General features: G+C 40.3%; 1 protein-coding gene across 7 annotated transcripts in view; it reads right to left on the bottom strand.

Annotated features, from left to right (window-relative positions):
• Positions 1-21,214, bottom strand: part of LOC106590174 (anion exchange protein 2) — a 79,769-nt gene that overhangs the window by 35,577 nt on the left and 22,978 nt on the right. For 2 of the 7 annotated variants that reach the window (XM_014180865.2, XM_014180866.2), the window contains exon 2: positions 1,318-1,506. In XM_014180865.2, the coding sequence (XP_014036340.2) occupies positions 1,318-1,377 (60 nt within the window). In that variant the 5' untranslated portion in view covers positions 1,378-1,506. The other 5 variants (XM_045710525.1, XM_014180862.2, XM_014180867.2 and 2 more) reach the window with 5 other exon arrangements.

Genomic DNA, 21,214 nt, shown 5'->3' with positions numbered 1-21,214 from the left:
TCATTGATTGCCCAGAAAACCTGTTTTTCTTTTTCTGAATGACCCTCACGGCCTCTCTCAACGCTACCCAAAGCAACTTACTCATCTTCTTCAGATTGTTATTTTGAGAGGCCCCCAGGGGGCAGGAATCTAGTTTTAACCATTGACCTTCGTACAAGGCCAGCTGGCTTCTGCTCTGAGCCTAAACCACAGAGATGCTTTACCACTGAGCTTCTAGCAGTACTGATGCCAATATGTTTAGTTGGAGTGCCCCTTCTGCCCCACATAACAAACTGGGCACTGGAAAGGCCTGGAAATACAACAAGATATTTTGGTCTTAGTACAGTCAGTCATTTCTAAATAGACGCTGGCTTAAGAAAAGTGGAAGGAAATTGCTTGGCTTGTGTAACCTTCGACATACTTGATTCCCCAAGCCAATCTCCACCCTATAAGGTCGTATAAGGGTAGCAGGCACTTCTCCAATGGGGTCCAAGGGAAATGGTTTGAAAAACATTTCATGTTTCAATTCAGAAGTCAGAATTAATAAAAATATCCCTAAATCTGCCTGGAGTCAGGGGATTCAATCCCAGTGAGGGCATGGATTTGTATATACCCTGCTCTGAGAGGAACGGCACAATCCAAAAAACACACTCCCATTCCAAAACACAGTGAACTGGAGAGGCTGACGAAGCAGAACTCTCGCATAGAGAGAATGTGTGTCACGTTTTACAAAGAAACAGAACGTTTGGCAATAAGAGATCAGATGAAATCCTTTCTGGCAGAGGACCACTGCAGTTTTATGAGAATATTCAATTAGCATAAACTAACACATTAAAATAAAGTCAGGAGCAATAACATATCAATGTACAGTACCAGTCATAAGTTAGGACACACTGCAGAATAATAGTGAACACATCAAAACGATGAAATAATACATATGGAATCATGTAGGAACCAAAAAAGTGTTAGACAAATGCCATGAGTGTGCAAAGCTGTCATTAACGCAAAGGGTGGCTACTTTGAAGAATCTCAAATATATTTTGATTTGTTTAACCCTTTATTGGTTACTCATGATTCCATATGTGTTATTTCATATTGTTGAGGTCCACTATTATTCTATAATGTAGAAAATAGTAAAAATAAATAAAAACCCTTGAAAGAGTAGGTGTCCAAACTTTTGACCGGCACTGTATGCTGACACGCAATTTCTTACTGATGTCAATGATTGTCAAATCACAGGTCTCTTGATGTCTGTGTTTGTTTGCATTGTGTGGCAAACGTTTGTTAGGATGACCTGACTTACTGAACTTGTATCTCAGTGTGAATGAATGGACTTACGATGTGGATGACTGATGCCAAGGCGTCTGTGACATTGCTGGGTTCATTGGGGTTGCTCATGGCTCCTCTCCTCTGTGGAATGGGTGCTGGTGCTGTGGCTGTCTGGATAGCTAAACAGGTTTAGGGAACGGTGTGGCTTCAGCCCTTCTCTTTCTCACTCGGACTCAGACAACATTTGGGCAGCATAACCTGGGAAAGACAGAAATATGTAAAGGCATCTTAAAACAAACCTTTACATTTAAAAAAAATGTAAATTAAAAATTTAAAAAAGTAATTTAGCAGACGCTCTTACCCAGAGCGACTTGGGTTAGTGCATTTGTCTGAAGATAGCTGGGTGAGACAACCACATAGTCATAGTAAGTAAATTTTTCCTCAATAAAGATGCTGTCAGCAAAGTCAGTGCTAAACTCAATGAGTCATCTTGTTTTTACACAGCACAATAAAACTACTCTCGCAAAACGCAAAAGGTCATGACGGCTTCCTTGTTTGGTTAGGAAGATGATAATTATCTTTGATTCCTGCCTAAAGGCTGAGGTTGTCAGCACAAGCTCAGACTTAGGCACATGGCCCCTAACCATGATTAGTCACGTGTCTGTTACTGTGTCCCTGTCGGGGAGGACTCCAGTCCTACTGTAATTCCTCACCACCCCCAAGGTCATCACAACCACTGTCTGATAAGAGCCAGATAAGGGCTTGCTACTGTGGAGAGGAGGCTGTGATAAGTGATGGCGCGTGACTGGAGCCACTCGCCCTACCCCTGCAGGAGGACCCATTCCTGCAGGTCAGGAGCCTTTGGGGACAGTAGAGGCAGACAGGAAGCAAGGACAGACAGGGCTGGTGGTGGTGCAGCACCAAGAGGTTTAACATCAAAGTCTGGTATGATCATTGTACTGCATAATATGAATTTTGATTTGAGCTTTTGTACCCATTTCAAGATAACTGGCAGCCAACGTTAAACTGATTGCGAGGAATCAGGTGCTGGTGCTTGCTGTATAACCTACTCTGAATAATGTTTCCTAATGTATTCCTGTTGAAGCAAACAACAGAAAGCTTTACCCTTTTCAATCCCTTTGATATTCCAGGTGGTCAATGGTTTCAGCTTACAGAGAACTTGCGTGAGTCAAACATTGGCTCTGTGTGTGTCTGTTGAAGGAGAGATGCCGTTTCATTCATACAGCTATAGCAGAGGAGATCTGTACGACCCAAATGGAACCCCATTTTGTTTATAGCGCACTACTTTTGACTAAGACCCATAGAGCTCTGGTCAAGAGTAGTGCACTGCACTATATTGGAAATAGGGTGGCTGTTCACATTGGGCCATTCTAGACTCACCGTTAGAAACACTGTCTGTCCCGTCAAAGGCAGTCTAGTTTTCCTGGCAATCACTATCAAAGTGCTTCACTGAAGCCAGGGCATAATCATATCAACGACCTTGTTTGCAAGACAGGTCCTTAAGAGGTAGCCTGGCTCATAACTTAGTACAGTCAAGTACATAGAGATTAGGCCATGACGCGTGCTGTTTGGAGGTTGTGGGCTGGAGAGACAACGCTTTGTTCAAAAATGTTAATTCTCCCAATCATAAGTGGACTTCAAGAGGAACAAGGGAGTGACATTAGGGGCCGTATGCATCAAGCGTCTCAGAGTAGGAGAGCTGACTTAGGATTAGTTTTGCCTTTGATATCACAATGAATAAGACTGCATGAACAGGGGGGACCGGTCTAATCTTAGATCAACACTACTCCAAGACGCTTGACACATAAAGGCACAGGAATATGACTAATTCCATCTTAAATGATCAACAAGTCAATTGCACTGAGAAAAGACATCTTCTCTCAATGACACGTGACACACACACACACACCGCACAGTTGTAATTAGGAGACATTAAAAAATGTACTGTCAAACCACACAATAAGAACCAAAAAACAGTTTTGATGCGCTTAAATTATGACTCTCAGTAAAACTAGACACCTGCTGACTAAGAAAAGGGGAGCGATCAACACTGGGATAAAGTTACAATTACAGTACATTGAGTTCCTGACCACACAACCATGGGAAACAGCTTATGCACCCCAGGGCAAGACTGTAATAACATCCATTATGATAACAATATGAACACAGTAATAATACAAAGCCAAAAAAACTGAAATTACAGCAATCACAATGAAAGGAAATCAATGTGGAGCCAAATTGCCCAGTGGATTTATCCAGCCATGTCATAACTTCTTCAGGGATCTGATATTTTCAGCCTGCAATCAATCAGCCTTCCAGACTTTTGAATATGGGACATTTATCATCCTAAAATTGAAAGGAGATGACTGTGGACTACAGGAAAAGGAGGACTGAGCACACCTCCATTCTCATCGACGGGGCTGTAGTGGAGCAGGTTGAGTGAGAGTTTCAAGTTCCTTGGTGTCCACGTCACCAATAAACGAACATGGTCCAAGCATACCAAAAAAACCTATTCCCCCTCGGGAGACTGAAAAAAATTTGGCATGGGTCCTCAAAAGGTTCCAAAGCTGCACCATCAAGAGCTTCCTGACTGGTTGCGTCACTGCCATGGTATGGTAACTGTTTGGCCTCCCACTGCAAGAAACTACAGAGGGTAGTGTGTACTGCCTAGTACTTCACTGGGGCCAATCTGCCTGCCATCCAGGACCTCTATACCAGGCAGTGTCAGAGGAAGGCCCTAAAAATTGTCAAAGACTCTAGCTACCCTAGTCATAGACTGTTCTCTCTGCTACCGCAAGGCAAGCGGTACCTGAGCGCCAAGTCTAGGTCCAAGAGGCTTCTAAACAGCTTCTAACCCCAAGCCATAAGACTCCTGAACATCTAATCAAATGGCTACCCAGACTATTTGCATTGCCCCCCTCCCCCCTCTCTTTTACACCGCTGCTACTCTCTTATTATCTATGCATAGTCACTTTAATAACTCCACCTACACGTACGTATTACCTCAATTACCTCGATTAACCGGTGCCCCCACACATTGACTCTGTATCGGTACCCCCTGTATATGGCCTCGCTATTGTTATTTTACTGCTGCTTTTTAATTATTTGTTACTTTAATTTCTTATTTTTGGTATTTTTCTTAAAACTGCATTGTTGGTTTTAAGGGCTTGTAAGTAAACATTTCACTGTAAGGTCTAAACCTGTTGTATTTGGTGCAAGTGACAAATAAAATGTGATAACATAAGCCTGGGACAGAGGTTAACCGCTACTGCATTAACATAACCTAAAGAAATATAGGTTAAAGTGATAGTGCAAGATTCTGGAAATTATGGATAGACATTTTATGTTTCTGCATCCAGTATGAAGGTAGAGGTAGTTTTGTGAGCCAATCAGCATGGGAAATTAACAACAGTCAAATGCTGGTAGATTTAGGCTGGCTTGTAGACATAGGTGGGTGGTCACACAGAGCATTTGGGAGCAGTTTTTATTTTTTTATCCAAAGCCCACTTGTAAATAAAAATAAAAATAAAGTAATTAAAAAAAAACATACATATCTGAGTGTTTGTGTCATCTCGAAGAGACTCAACACTACAGTGGTGAAAGCGTGGTAGGGTACAGCATAGGTTCAATATCTGGTTCAAACAATAGAGAAAGATGGAGGCCTTGCCTGCTTGAAAAGGTATAGAACACATTAATATGTTGTTTTAACATTACAAAACATGTACATGCGTTTTAAAGAAATGTGTCTGATAAAATATTTGAGTGGCTAATAACATTTGGGCATTAAATTTCCCACCCTGGAGCCAATGCTAACTAGCATTAACGCAATGACTGGAAGTTTACCGGAACAGCTAGCATGCTAGCTTGCACTATCACTAGTCTATGATATGGCAATACAGGTGGATGAGACCCTTTACATGAGTGAGCATTTCCTGCTTGAGGTTTGGTCATCTAGCCCTGTGGCCTCCTTTGCAGCCTTCTGCGCCATTTCCCTTCCAGAGCGGAAGAATACTGGCAAATAACGCTCTGTAAAGTCTTCCATTTCTCTAATCTATGTTTAGTCAAGTCACCGGAGTTTCCACAATTCTGATGTCACCTTAAGTCACCTGGTACTCAATAAACCTTATGGTGACATAACTAACTCCTCATCCATCAATGTCTGAGATTCCATTCTAATGCTATCACAAGACGTCTACCTACTTTCACAAAGCAAAATATGGATCAGCGCTGTAAAATTACAAAAAAATTATTAAAATAGAATATTAGAAAATCAAACCAATGTTCGTTACCTGGGTAGTTTGAATCTGACAGGAGACTTGAGAAGGTATTTACAACTTTATGACACTAGTGGCAGAGTTCCATGAAACAACTTAATTGCTTACTTCCATCAAGCAGAAGCAGCGCTCTACGCTGACCTTTTTTATAGGAAGCACGTGTGCGCCTAAATTGAAGGCTCACACAAAGAAATTTAGGAGCACAATGAAACATATGAGGTAATAAAGCTAGAATCCTTAATTTTTCTAGGCGCACTGGCGCTCGCAAATATTTAGGCGCATATGCAATTAAAATGGTCGCACTTTAGAGCCCTGAGTAGGCCTATTTGATTCCCAATTTCCCACTCATACCAGTGAACTTCCAATGTCTCAAACATGGGAATCAAATAGCATCTGTGCTGTGTCTACTTAAATTTTGACAGAACAATAAGGACCTGCTCTGAAAACAGTCTAGTCTGCATTAGAGTCAAATAATGCTCCCCTAGGGAAAGCTCACCACTTTATAAATAACTGCAGTTAAAACCCATACATTTCGATTAGCATTTTGCCTCCTAGGCCTGTATGACTTGCACAGCATGACAGCTCTGTGAGATTATAAAGAACTTTGGTCACGCAATATGCAGTAAGCTAAGAGTACGCTTATAGCAAAGCCTAGCAGCTGGTCAGTTTAGAGTGGTTATTGTAGTAGTATTGATATCTGCAAATGATTTAATATAACATGTAAAGTGAGTCTATACAGTCAGTACCACTCAAGCTTATAAGAAGCTGTTGTAGGCTCAATCTACATGACAAGCCAATAACTCTTGGAAGCCTCAATTCAAGAGTGGTAGTAAAAACATGTGTTGCAGTTGGAGAGACAGTTTTAAGCCTTTAAATTGTGTGGCATAAAAGTATAGACCACAGATTACATACTGACATACTTCAATCAAAAAGGCATCATTTCAGGAAAAGCAGTTCAATAAGAAATCTAACTGCCAATGAAAATGCCATTCCACAAATAGACAATTATAATGTGGAAACCTCATTGTTGACACAACGTATACTTAAGATGATTTAAGATTTTACTTAGTCTATGCTTAGGCTATATTAGTGTATGCGACTCCTGTTTTAGGGACAGGGTTTATCTTTCTTGAAAACAACTTGTTTTTAGTGGTTTTGCAGGGTTAGCATAGAATATGTAGGCTATAGGCTACATTACATCAGCATAGTGATAGCACTTCTGCTCAAGTGTGAGGTGTCCCTTAGATAAATCTTTAAGGCCAGCACCAACCTAACTCAAAATACACAGTGTTCATCTATGAAGCCTCAATGCCTAATTCACAGAACAGAGTTCATCGACTCCAATTTCTAATGATTGGGAGGCTTCAAGACACAGGAGAATGTGGACTAGAGGTCGACCAATTAAGATTTTAACGTCGATACCAATATCAATTATTGGAGGACCAAAAAAAGCGGATACCGATTAATCGGACGATATATATAGATAAAATTACAAGAATACTATCTGAATAAACAATAAATAAATTATATCTGAATAAACAATGAACACTTATTTTAACTTAATATAATACATAAAAAACATCTATTTAGTCTCAAATAATGTTCAATTTGGTTTAAAAACACAGTGTTTGAGAATAAAGTAAAAGTGCAATATGTGCCATGTAAAAAAGCTAACGTTTAAGTTCCTTGCCCAGAACATGAAAGCTGGTGGTTCAATATTCCCAGTTAATTAAGAAGTTTTAGGTTGTAGTTATTATAGGAATTAGGACACGTTGACTATCTCTCTATACCATTTGTATTTCATGTACCTTTGACTATTGGATGTTCTTATAGGCACTTTAGTATTGCCAGCCTAATCTCGGGAGTTGATAGGCTTGAAGTCATAAACAGCGCTGTGCTTCAAGCATTGATAAGAGCTGCAGGCAAACGCACCAAAGTGCTGTTTGAATGAATGCTTACGAGCCTGCTGCTGCCTACCACCGCTCAGTCAGACTGCTCTATCAAATATCAAATCATAGACTTAATTATAATAAACACAGAAATACGAACCTTTGGTCATTAATATGGTAAAATCCGGAAACTATCATTTCTAAAACAAAACGTTTATTCTTTCAGTGAAATACAAAACCGTTCCGTATTTTATAGAACGGGTGGCAACCCTAAGTCTAAATATTGCTGTTACATTGCACAACCTTCAATGTTATGTCATAATTATGTAAAATTCTGGCAAATTAATTACGGTCACAGTTCGCAACGAGCCAGGCGGCCCAAACTGTTGCATATACCCTGACTGCTTGCACTAAACGCAAGAGAAGTGACAAAATTTCCCTAGTTAATATTGCCTGCTAACATATTATTTTTTTTAACTAAATATGCAGGTTTAAAAAAATATATACTTCTGTGTATTGATTAAGAAAGGCATTGATATTTATGGTTAGGTACATTTGTGCAATGATTGTGCGCGAATGCGCTTTTGTTAAATCGTCACCTGTTTGGCGAAGTAGGCTGTGATTCGATGGTAAATTAACAGGCACCGCATTGATTATATGCAACGCAGGACAAGCTAGTTAACCTAGTAATATCATCAACCACGTGTAGTTAACTAGTGATTATGTCAAGATTGATTGTTTTTTTTATAAGATAAGTTTAATGCTAGCTAGCAACTTACCTTGGCTTCTTGCAGCCACAAGGTCATTTTGACGCTGCACTCGCGTAACAGGTGGTCAGCCTGCCACGCAGTTTCCTTGTGGATTGCAATGTAATCGGTGTCCAAAAAAGCCGATTACCGATTGTTAAATAAACTTGAAATCGGCCCTAATTAAAATTGGCCATGCTGATTAATCGGTCGACCTCTAATGTGGACAACTCCAAACAAATGTCATGTTCCCTCAGATATTCCCCAGTGGTGTAGACTATTCCTATTTGTTACCATAATCAACACTGAACACTTATATACATGAGTAACCTTATCAAATACACTAAAGCAGGGCTGTCCATACTCATTTTGCCTGGCAGGCAGTGGTGTAGTGGAGGGTATAAGCCGTATACCTACTTTTTTGGTTTTTGTAGGCATATACCGTATCAATTAATAAGGCTGATGGAAAAGATACAAATGTTTAGCTTAAAATGTTGATAAACTATTACTTCACATTTTAAGCGCAGAAATGCAATTTGCGGAAAGACACCATTCTAAAATGCACACCACTGCACATGCGAGCGGTTTGATGGACAGAGATGGAAATATCCTTTAGTCATTTTGAAATAGGGGAAATCTAAAGATGCAACAACTATCATAGGTTGCTAATATGACTAGGATAATGCATTTGGCTGCTAGACAATGAAACTAAGTTGATTTGAAAACCAACAGAACAGGAGAGCGCATATGAAGAAGTCTTTACAAAATAATTGCCTCCACGTTTCTATGGTGGTATTTTGACTATAGGCTACTTTGAAGCAAGGTAAGACATGCCTCATAATATGAAGTAAACGTCCAAGTCTCAAACAATTAAGGAACAGGAAAAATATAGCGAAGCTAATGATAGGCCTAACTGTCTTCTGGTAGATGGACAGGTTTTCCCAAAAACTTCCTCAATTAAATGTTAACTAGCTACAAAGTAGCCTATGCCTACCTGGCAGAATGATATGATTATTTGCACCAAACCAGTGGCCATTTGTTTTGCAAACTCCATCTCATACAGAAACACAGCTAGCCAAACAACAGTGCTGCACAGTTGAATTAAAAGGGTAACTACACAAAACTAAAATGAACATTTCTAGATTTTTCCCTCACCTCAAAAGTGGTCACCTGAAGTGGTTTAAGCGTTGTTGTGGTCTTAAAAGATCACATTTTGTTGTTAATCTATTAAAAAAATAAAGTGGACTTTGAGAGCCAAAAAGCTGAAACCTGGAGTGAGTCATCGGAGACCTAAACCTCTGCATGTCCACTCGGGGAAACTTCACTTTCAATTCATTGAATTACTTATCAGAATAGAGCACAACGCAACTCTAAACAAATTAACCTTGCTGTGCAGTATTAAACTGAAATCACAAAAACCAAAAGAGCCAAATCGAAGTAAATGGTTAAAAGTAACATGAAAACAGCCAAACAGGAGAGGTTAGGTATCAAAACTTCCAAAGCAAATGTAGCCTGTGTAGCCTCATTTATCTGTTTTAATAGTGGGCCTACTATTACCCTACTTGCACAGTACAGTTTGGGTTCGACCAGACTGTGAAAGACCAATATGGGATTCATAATTTTAGGTAATTCAGAGTGTATCTTACTGTTTTTCGTAGGATCTTTCACACAGAGCACCTTTCCTGGACTTTGATGCTACCTGACTGTCTAGCGAAGAGATTGTATTGTAAGTCCATTATAATAAAAAAGTAAAACGGTTTTAATCAAACCACCTGCCAGTTGCACTGAATCAGCTCGAAGGCAGGATCTGGTCCACGGGCCTTACGTTTGACACCCCTGCACTAAAAGGTACAGACAGACAGACTACAGAGGAAAAACCTAAAATGTAGCCTAGGCACCAACTGACTACACTTACAGACCATGAATGAGCTAGACGGGAAAGTTTTCAGAAAGTGAAAAGAAATGCCCAAACCTCCAATAGAGCAAACAAAGAACTCTGAGGGAAGCAAACGCATTTATCATGAACTCAAAATGCCACTTAGCAAACCATGTGTGTTGCTGAAAACAAGTTCATAAAGTCTCTATTCCGGGCTTTATACGACTGTGGCAGAGTGTTTGTTGGAGCCACTTAACTAGAAGAGCAAACAGTGCAGACTGGAATATGATAGGAAATTAGGATAATTTTTCTGGAGTGAGTGTCACCGAAGACCTAAACCTCTGCAGGTCCACTAGGGGATACTTTAGTCTCAATTCATTGAATTACTTAGCGCACAACGCAACTCTAAACAAATTAACCTTGCTGTACGGTATTAAACTGAAATCACAAAAACTCACATTGAATGAAGCAGACAAAAACCAAAAGATCCAAATTGAAGTAAATGGTTAAAAGTACCATGAAAACAGCCAAACAGGACAGGTTAGGTATCAAAACTTCTAAAGCTTCCAACAAGTCACCACCGAGACCGTAGAGAGAGACAACTTCAAAAACCTTGTACTGTACCTTTGTGTGCCTCCTGCAGGGGAGCCTGACATTGTAGTGCAAAGCTGAACGCCGCTGTGAGGGGAGACCAGGAACCGGACAAAGTGAAGGAAAGAAAAAGAAAAGCGTGAGACAAAAAGAAAGACAGAAAGCAAGCTGCAATTAGAGGCTTTCTGTGTGGCTTTACTGGCCGTGGTGGGCTCCTAGCCTAGTTTATTGTTCCCCCAGATGCTCCCTCACACCAACAGTCACAGACTGATAAATGCAGCCTTCCTCCTAAGGATTATGTTTCCTCCTGCAGCCCGCTGACAAGTAGCCATGTGACTGGACTCACCGACGACTCACCACTGAGTAAGAGGCTTCAGACAAGCACACAGACACACTTTTTTTAGACGCAATTGAACAGGCCTATAGCTTATGAACTGAACACAAAACAAAATCAACTACGGTATAAACATTATACCTCTATCTGGAATTTCACAAAAGAAACAGATAACACACTCATTTCTTTGTAATAGAACAAGGCCAAAGTGATGGAGTCGTGCAGCTAATCTTGTGTAATGAAAACCTTCACCTCCAGCGTCACAGTAGCAATACAGCCATAATGTGTGGTGATAACTATCCCACCAGAATAATACAGGATAATGTGACCCTGGATTAGGAAATACCTCAGCCTTCCAATATATCATTTTTATGACCTCATCATCAATAGATTAATGCAGGGAAGCAGTCCACCAATCTTCAGATGTCTGGCTCGAACTATATTGACACAGGCGAAACCTGGGACAATAATGCTTGACTATAGTGTGCCACAATGGGCAAGCAGTGTAGTAAATGCTGTAGACATTGGCAATACGACATGAGAGAGCTCCACAAAATCTGGTTGCCATGACATACAATCAACTGGACCTTGAGCTGAATAGCAATTCTGTGCTGAACAATGACAAACGGTGGCGTAGGGCTGGGCCGTATATCATATTTCATAAAACGGGTTGTTTGGATCCTTGATGCTGACTGGTTGATATGCTGGAGTTGTGGGACAATAACCCTCGCAAAATAACATGGTGTTAATGTCAATTCCACTGTCCCCGCAGCCCAGGCAGGAAATTCATAAACATCTACATATTATTTGTCCATGCTACTATTTGGTTAGCAACAGTCGCTGTTGTATAAACCTATCTGTCAGCCTCTACGACCTGTGCAACAATCTCTCCTGTGCCAGTAGGCTAGCTAGCCCAAGAATGAACATAAAACTAATAATTCACCATGGAAACCGTAAACACTCAGAATTCCAGTGCTGGAGTGCCATTTTAGCAGGCAACAATGTGAGTGAGAGGTTCCATTCTCCCAGCCTAAGAAGAGGCAAGCACCGGCCCTTCCTTGGCTTCACCTTGTCAAAGGATAATTCCCGGGTTCTCAGGCATTATTGCTTAATTACTACATAGGCCTACCGGTATTTATCCACACACTGGTGTGGATTTTTGCTGTACCCTCTAACAGTATTTTATATGTTGGATTTGTTACATTAAATAATTCAGTAAATTATTTAAAATCATTCGTTTTTAAATCGCCAGCAAGAAACTGCTAACAGCTGAGCTAGGTAACTTGCAAGCACAACAAGTGTACAAATTATGGAGTTGAGACCCCTGAAAATCGTCGGACTGCCCTCTAGTGGCAAAAGTACGTTTTTTTTGGTTTACAATTTTTTTTTAAATACTAAAGACAAAAAAAACGTGACAGTGTGTAAATTACAAATTAGAATAGGAAATGAAGAAATTGATGACATTTCTGGAAGTGAATGCTTGAATTGAACAAATAGCCTAACTACACAACTGGAAACCATTGGTCGAGTACCAGCGTGAGGCTACAAAATAACATTTTGATGCAATGTTCTACAAAGAAGACTACTTTACTGTCAGTTTTGTCCTCCTATTATTTTTGGTTGAAGTTCGGTTGAACATTATAAAGCAATCAGAATGGAGAAAGCCAATTACAAATAATTTACATGTACTATCTGTACATTACATGTACTATCTGTGTAGTAATGTTCTCAGAATGCCATTTGCATTGCTAGTTATAGCCTAATGTTACCTAGCTAACTAACATTGAACCTATTTGGTAAACTTTAGCTAGCTATGACAATCGGTTTGTATTGCTGGTACTATATGGATTAGGATTATGGTTAATTATTTATCTAGCATGTCTAAACAAAAATACAACACTTCACAAAACGATTACATGAACCATAAAGTTAGCCAGGTGTGTCTGACGGTGATTACGGCTATCTAGTGTACAATAATGCCAAAATATTTGTATCTGGAATTTGTCTTTGAGCATCAGTAGAACAAGCCTGACTCTCCTCCACCAGTCATACAAGGAGAATGGTCTAATGCCTCCCATCAAAAAGAGAAATGGCCCAAGCAAGCGCAGCTTACACCTGAAGCATGAGGACTTGCAGCGAGTTGTGAACTTCAACAACTACGCAGAGCATAATGCAATAGTATTACCAGGACACAAACACTTGGTGGAAAGCTGCTGCCATCCCATGTGACAAAATCAGCGGTGTGGCGTCTCTACAAGGAATCAATGACAACACTTTGTATGTAAAGCATAAACAACACATTTTGATCATTTAATTTACCTCCAACATGACTGGCACAACTTTTATTGATCTCACATTTTTTTTGTTAATTCCTGTTTTCCAGCCTCGAAGCTTTAGAGCCTGGTGTTGTTGCCGCCAAGGAGCGTTCGGACTCAGTCGGGACCAGGTTTCAGCTGCTGAGACATCCTTCCTCCCATAGATGGTCTGCCTGCACCACCTGGACTGGACACAGCTAGACAAACGTATCTTTTTGAGAAGAGCAGGGAGTTTTGTGACGAAGAGGCTATGGACATCATATGCCCTGCACCAAAATCAAGGGCAGGACAGAAACAAGTTCTCCAAATATAGATTCCCTTCTTTATGCTTGGACCAGTAATCAGGACTATCTTCAGTGCCTTTATTCAAATGACTCTCCTTTTTATCCTGCTGCTCAGCCACTTTACCCCTGATTGCATGCATATAACTACCTCATCTATCACCGATATCGTTATAGTACATAATATTTATATTGACACTATCTGATATTGCTACTGTGCAAGCAACCATTTGGCTGTACCGTTTACAGCTTCTGTAGAGATCCATACACTTATCTAACATTTAAAATATTTTTCTATCTGGACACTTTGTTACCTGGAATTGTTTCCTTAATTGTAGGCTACTACTTTTAGTCTTAATCTTTACTCCAGTTCTCACTGTTTAGTACGTGACCTCACATGTGAATCTTTAAAGAGATGGGTGGACCTGGCTTAAGAGGGTGTGGACAACGCTGAATGGGTGTAGACAAAGGAGAGCTCTCCAGTAGGTACCAAAACATTCAAAGGCCAGTTTATCAACTTTCAAAGCAGAATTACTTTCCCATTGTTCCTCAAAATGCAGTGTATGATGTAGCTCTGTGTCTCTGCTTTTATCCAGTGTAAAAAACACAAATTACAAATTTTGCTACCTAAGATTGAATCAAGGTGGTTGGTCACATTTCTTTCAGGGTTTGTACAGTGACAAGTCAAATTCAAGGACTTCGGTACTTTTTCAAGCACTAATATTTATTTTCAAGGACCATCAATTTGTAATAGTTCCTATTATGCAAGTGTTTCTAGTCGCCACCATATATCGCCACAACCCCACGAGGGAAAAAACGAACTAACTATTCATCACTATCTTACAAGTTCTACTCAATAATAGATGTTTCACTACATACATGGAGTGGTAAGTCAGTACTGATGATGTTGACTGATTTCCTTATATGTACTGTAACTCAATACATTGTTTTTTGAAATTGTAACATTTCTATTTTTGTTCAGTGTACATGATAATAAAAATTGTCTTTATATTTCACAAAATTTTAGGTCCCACAGGCTGTCCCAACACAAAAGGACCCTAAGTTTGGAACCCACTGTACTACTAACGCTCTCCTTGCTTGCTTTAATACTTCCTCTCTCGGTGCATCTCCTTTGCCTCGTTCATTGCATTCTGACTCACCACTGTGTGTCACTAGTCACGTTAAAGAAAAGGCATTTTGTTATGAGAACTTGATTATAGCTAGCTTAATTTCAGTCAACTGCTCCCGCTGAGGTCAGGCTCTGTTCAACATTAGCTTCCAACTTCATCCTTCTAGCCAACTAGTAATAGCTAGCTACCTGGCTAACAGCCAGCGCACTTGAGCTACCTAGCTAGCTAGACTTGTGACTGAAATATCAGCCACTATTAACCAGTTGTACACTCATTTTTAGAAGGTCAGTTTTTTTTCTCCCTGTTTGGGGGATGTCTGCTGACACAGCAGGAGTCAAGGGATGCTAAAAAAAATCCCCGCTGTCAGCAATGTCTCCCACATGCCACTGTAGGTCTGGGCTGATGTAGTTCATTTCAACTCTTGGCCTGTCGTGGGTGGAGTCTGTCGTTGGACAGAGTGGTGAATGAATGCGCTGCAAACAAGGCAAATACAAGGGAGCAGGTGAACATAATGAGCATACATGAATCGTTCATGATTCCACTCGTTCGCAGAGGTATGTGCGATTAGAACTCAGATCAAGAAGCCTTCTGACTGTTGAACAACGCTGGGAACGCAATAAGTGTAAACGATAATTTGCAAAAACAAGCGAGTAAACTATTTCACAAATAAAAAAGGTGAGTAAATGACGTTAACGTGTTTACCCTCCACTACATCCCTGGATGGGTCTGGCAAAACCCTTCATAAACATAAACATCATGATATGCAGTAAAGAATCTGCATTTGCCCGGCATTTTAGCTATCGATGTGACATTTGGTGGCGCCTAAATCAGTCAGTTCTGTACCTGCTTGGCAGTCGCAGTGTGGTTGGACTGAGCGAGTTTTCCTAGCAACTAGCGTGAAAAACACATGAGATAAAACTCCGTAGTCTGCCAGGAAATGAATTCACAAGACCAATACATTTTTTTTTTTATATTCTTCATTAAGATATTTTATCATTTTCTGTTGTCCTCTCATTTCAATTCAAGAACTTTTCAAGTACCAACTTCAGAACAGTTAAGGTATTCCAGTACTTGAATTTCAGAGTGCAAAATTCAAGTACTTTAAGCACGTCGTACGAACCATGTTCTTTGTATATATCCATTATAATGATCCTGACAAATTAATTTGCTTTGATTAGAGAAGCTGACAGTCACGTCACGTTCATTTGCATGGCACGGTGGTGATCGCAACATGTTGCACAGGTCGGATAGGCACACAGCGAGGTTTATATTAACCCCCGCTGAACCAAACGCTAGCCTACTACAGGGCTTTTTCTGGATCAAAAATGGGGCTTAGGTGGTGGTCGTGGCGGGGGCATGGCTAATGATGGTTGGCTGACCTAAAAATGTTGGCCGCAGGGACAAAATGTAGCGGTTGTAAAGCTAATTTCCTGCAATTCTACACATTTTGCCATGAGGCCGAGAGAAAAATTAGCAGTTTAATAGAAAATGTACTGCAATTCCTCACATTCTGTCATGGCTTATGCTAATATATATATATATATATATATATATATATATACATACAGTTGAAGTCGGAAGTTTACATACACTTAGGTTGGAGCCATTAAAACTGTTTTCAACCACTCCACAAAATTCTTGTTAACAAACTATAGTTTTGGCAAGTCGTTTAGGACATCTACTTTTTCAAACAATTGTTTACAGACAGATTATTTCACTGTATCACAATTCCAGTGGGTCAGAAGTTTGCATACACTAAGTTGACTGTGCCTTTAAACAGCTTGGAAAATTCCAGAAAATGATGTCATGGCTTTAGAAGCTTCTGATAGGCTAATTGACACCATTTGAGTCAATCGGAGGTGTACCTGTGGATGCATTTCAATGCCTACCTTCAAACTCAGTGCCTCTGCTTGACATTATGGGAAAATCAAAAGAAATGAGCAAAGACCTAAAAAAAAAAAATTGTAAACTTCCACAAGTCTGGTTCATCCTTGGGAGCAATTTCCAAATGCCTGAAGGTAACACGTTCATCTGTACAAACAATAGTACGCAAGTATAAACACCATGGGACCACGCAGCCGTCATAGCGCTCAGGAAGGAGACGCGTTCCGTTTCCTAGAGATTAACGTACTTTGTTGCGAAAAGTGCAAATCAATCTCAGAACAGCAGCAAAGGACCCTGTGAAGATGCTGGAGAAAACAGGTACAAAAGTATCTATATCCACAGTAAAATGAGTCCAGTAGACATAACCTGAAAGGCTGCTCAGCAAGGAAGAAGCCACTGCTCCAAAACCGCCATAAAAAAGCCAGACTACGGTTTACAACTGCACAAGGGGACAAAGATCGTACTTTTGAGAAATGTCCTCTGGTCTGATGAAACAAAAATAGAACCGTTTGGCCATAATGACCATCGTTATATTTGGAGGAAGAAGGGGGAGGCTTGCAAGCCAAAGAACACCATCCCAACCGTGAAGCACGGGGGTGGCAGCATCATGTTGTGGGGGTGCTTTGCTGCAGGAGGGACTGGTGCACTTCAAAGTAGATGGCATCATGAGGCAGGAAAATTATGTGGATTTATTGAAGCAACATCTCAAGACATCAGTCAGGAAGTGAAAGCTTGGTCGCAAATGGGTCTTCCAAAATAGACAATGACCCCAAGCATACTTCCAAAGTTGTGGCAAAATGGCTTAAGTACAACAACGTCAAGGTATTGGTGCGGCCATCACAAAGCCCTGACCTCAATCCCATAGAACATTTGTGGGCAGAACTGAAAAAGCAAGGAGGCCTACAAACCTGACTCAGTTACACCAGATGTGTCAGGAGGAATGGGCCAAAATTCACCCAACTTATTGTGGGAAGCTTGCGGAATGCTACCTGAAACGTTTGACCCAGGTTAAAGAATTTAAAGGCAATGCTACCAAATACTAATTGAGTGTATGTAAACTTCTGACCCACTGGGAATGTGATGAAAGAAATAAAAGCTGAAATAAATCATACTCTCCGCTAATTATTCTATCATTTCACATTCTTAAAAGAAAGTGGTGATCCTAACTGACCAAAGACGGAATTTTTACGAGGATTAAATTTCAGGAATTGTGAAAAACTTAGTTTAAATGTATTTGGCAAAGGACTTCAACTGTACCAATTATATTATTACAAATTCCTGTGTGATAATTTCTCTGTATGTACATATTTTTCTTTTTTTTTGACTGGCAGCCTACAGGTAACGTGGTATAAACTGTGTAAATTGAGATGAATACTGTGTCTGAATCGGGGAAAAAAATGACAAAGCAAATAAAAATGTGGTCAAAATATTTAAAGAAGCTGCCATGCGGGGAATTGTAAGTGGTTCGTTTCAGCTCGTATCTTGTTATTGATATCGTCTCTTGTTTTGAGGTGTTTTCACTGATGTCATGTCTATGCTAATGTGGCAAAAATGCACTAGCTAACCAACAACTGTAAATATGTATTTGAGAGACAAGTGCTCATTGTACAAATGTATGTTTTCAATAAACATTTGGAGACTTAATATAGTTTACATGTTGTCAACAATCTAAGCCAACCCCGCCTGTTTTGTCCCGTAGATGGGCACATGTCGGTTTTGTTGCTAAACAACTATCCTGTCTATAACTCCCTGCTATCAACCAATCAGCATTCAAACTTACCATTTTATAATGGCAGTTTATTTGAAAAATAATTGGAATCATTACACTTAAAGTGGCTGACTCGCTAGCTAACAAACATAGTCAAATGTTTTTTTCCTTTGTTCTATTGCGTTAAGACAATGCCATTGTCATGGAGAATGTGGTTTTGTTATATCCCATTACTGATTTTGAGATACTGAAATGATTGCAATCAGGCTTTATTGTAGTCCAGAGGTATAGTAAGCTTTATACCTCTGTTAGGAAAGACGGAACTATCAATCCGCTTAAAACTTCAAACAATTCCACATAAAGTCAACTAAGGTACTGGATTATACATGTTTTCAACAAAGTGTGCAGTAATTCAATCTCAACACTTAGCCAGTGGGTCAAACAACAAGCATTCCTACATCAGCTTATATGAGACTTAGTGCTTTAGAAATGCATGTAGCCATGGGTGACAAGCCCTATGTGAGCCTGTGTGTGCGCACGCGGGGAGGGTTACAATTAGGGTAAGGGTTCGTAGTTAGGGAAAATATGATTTTGAATGGAAATTCATTTTAGGTCCCCATGATGATATAAGAACATTGTGTGTGTGTGTGTGTGTGTGTGTACACTTGTTTTCCTACCTTATCAGGACCCCAATGTCCTAATAATTCACCCGAATGTCCTGATAAGGTAGGAAAACAAAAACCCGAATTTGGTCAAATGCTATTTTAAGGTTAAGTGTTCACCCCTGAAAAATTCCTGAAATTTCACGAAAACACAGCTGTGTGTGTGTGTGTGTGTGTGTGTGTGTGTGTGTGTGTGTGCGCGCGAGAGAAAGTATTAGTGTGCATGCATGATTGTTTGTCATTGGGTATATGTGCTCACTTGGAGTCACATGACATTCTGGAAGAAAGAGGAAACGCAGCTCAAAAGCCACAATGAGCTCAAACTAGACACCAGTTCAAAGACTGTGGTTTCCTCTGTTCCAATAGCACTCTGAAAATAGCATTTATCCATGGAGTACTGTGGTCAGACCTATAAAAACAGGTGCGAGAGCCACTTTGGATTGTGGAGGATGAGCTTTTTTACCGTGGCCACCAGACAATTAGGCGAATGCTCAGTAGATAGTTTGAAATGTAAACAGCATTCTTTCTCTGCTCCTTCTGCAACACAGTCAACTACATTCCCTAGGGCAGTTCCAATATTTCAAAAAGGAAAACAGAGTACATATTTGCTTGCGGAAATAGTTGACGATGTGGTGAGCAACAGCGTCATCCAAACCTGGCTGAAATGACCAAAACTTCTGTAACTGGGCAAAAACATGAACATAAAACTAAGACTATAAATATAGCCTAGTCTATATAACAGATTTAAAAAGGTATTCTAACCAATTGCCAGATACATAAAAAAATATCTAATAATAATGAAATGTATACCTTTGATATATAACTATGGTGTTTTAAACACTTCGAGTTCACTTGGACTGAGTTTTGAAACCATCAGCAAAACTTCTTTCTGCAGCAGATTCTCCTGCTTCCTGTCATTTCTGTTCCTGTTTTTAAGCCTGTAGCCCAGTGTTTCCACTAGTTTTTTTGCAGCAGTGGCAGAGGTACTGTGAGAAGAACACTTCTGGTGACTTTTTTAAAGGACATTCTAGGGTTGGGCGTTATACCGTATTTATCATATCCCGGGGTATTTTGAAATACCCACAGTATGGTTTTCAATAGCATAGGATTATTTTAAAAAAATGTATACATGTGGATATTTGTACTTTTTAAATAAATACCTGCAGTGCAGTCAATTTGTGCATTAATAGATAAAGCGTTGCCCATGCTAATAAAGCCTTTTGGCCACTAGAGGCCTCTATCATTCTCTATGATCTAGATGCTCACTCAGATCAACGATCCCTCAGAAGCTAACTTTTTTGTAATGTCAAATAGTGGTAACATTATTAATCCCGGATCAGGCAACAAATATCATTACACATTTGCAAGTAATAAACAGGCGCACCATAAACAAACTCACCAGTCCCCTGATTAGTCAAAGCCCTCTCCAAATTGTCTTGGGCACCGACTTGAATAAGAAGGACCCTGGATCTAGATAGAAGTTTGATATAAGCCCAGCTGGCCTATTGGTTTATTCCTATGGGGATCTGGCAGTGGTCAGTGTTGATAGCTTCGTCTCCGTCGAAAAGTTGTTTCCCGTGAAATAGCACTAGCGCTTGGGGGTCGTTTCAGCTGAAACATTCAACATGCAGACGTATCTCTGTCCAGACTTCAGAGAGCTGGGGCCGGTAGGACCCCAGGCTTCGCCAGTTTTGTGCACACAGTAACTGGAGTGTTTCCAGGATCACACACACAGCAACAGCTGCTCCTGATGAATCTACTGTACGTCCAGCTCTCTCCATCTACCCTCACAAGAATCAGTCAGACGGCTCTGTCTGTCCAGCTCTGTCTGCAAGTTAAGTAGCACCTGTCTTGGGGTGGGGAAGGATATATAAAAGGGCCTATTTGAGGACATCCCGTGGTGGCATGCCGATATGGAGGTTTTCATGTGCTTCCTTATTGTCAACAGACCCTACTGTCTAAAGAGGAAAATTCAGTCATCGTTCTGGCCTCGATACCAGTGGAGGCTGGTGGGAAGAGCTATAGGGGGACTGGCTCATTGTAATGGCTAGAATGGAATTCATGGACCAGAGCCAAATGTGGTTTCTAGGGGTGTAAGAGTACACGTATTCGTACCAAACCATTCAGTACAGAGACCTTGGTTCAGTCCGAACTGTGAATCCGATTACATACAAAAAAAAGGTTGAAAAATACAAACACTAGGCCTATAGGCTATGCCTACGCTGCATTGGAGGCCTATGCCTCTTGAGTAATTC

The sequence above is a fragment of the Salmo salar genome, chromosome ssa29, assembly GCF_905237065.1.
Source record: "Salmo salar chromosome ssa29, Ssal_v3.1, whole genome shotgun sequence".
Lineage (NCBI taxonomy): Eukaryota > Metazoa > Chordata > Actinopteri > Salmoniformes > Salmonidae > Salmo > Salmo salar.
Note: the sequence above shows the minus strand (reverse complement) of the source record. Positions and strands in the feature narration are given on the sequence as shown.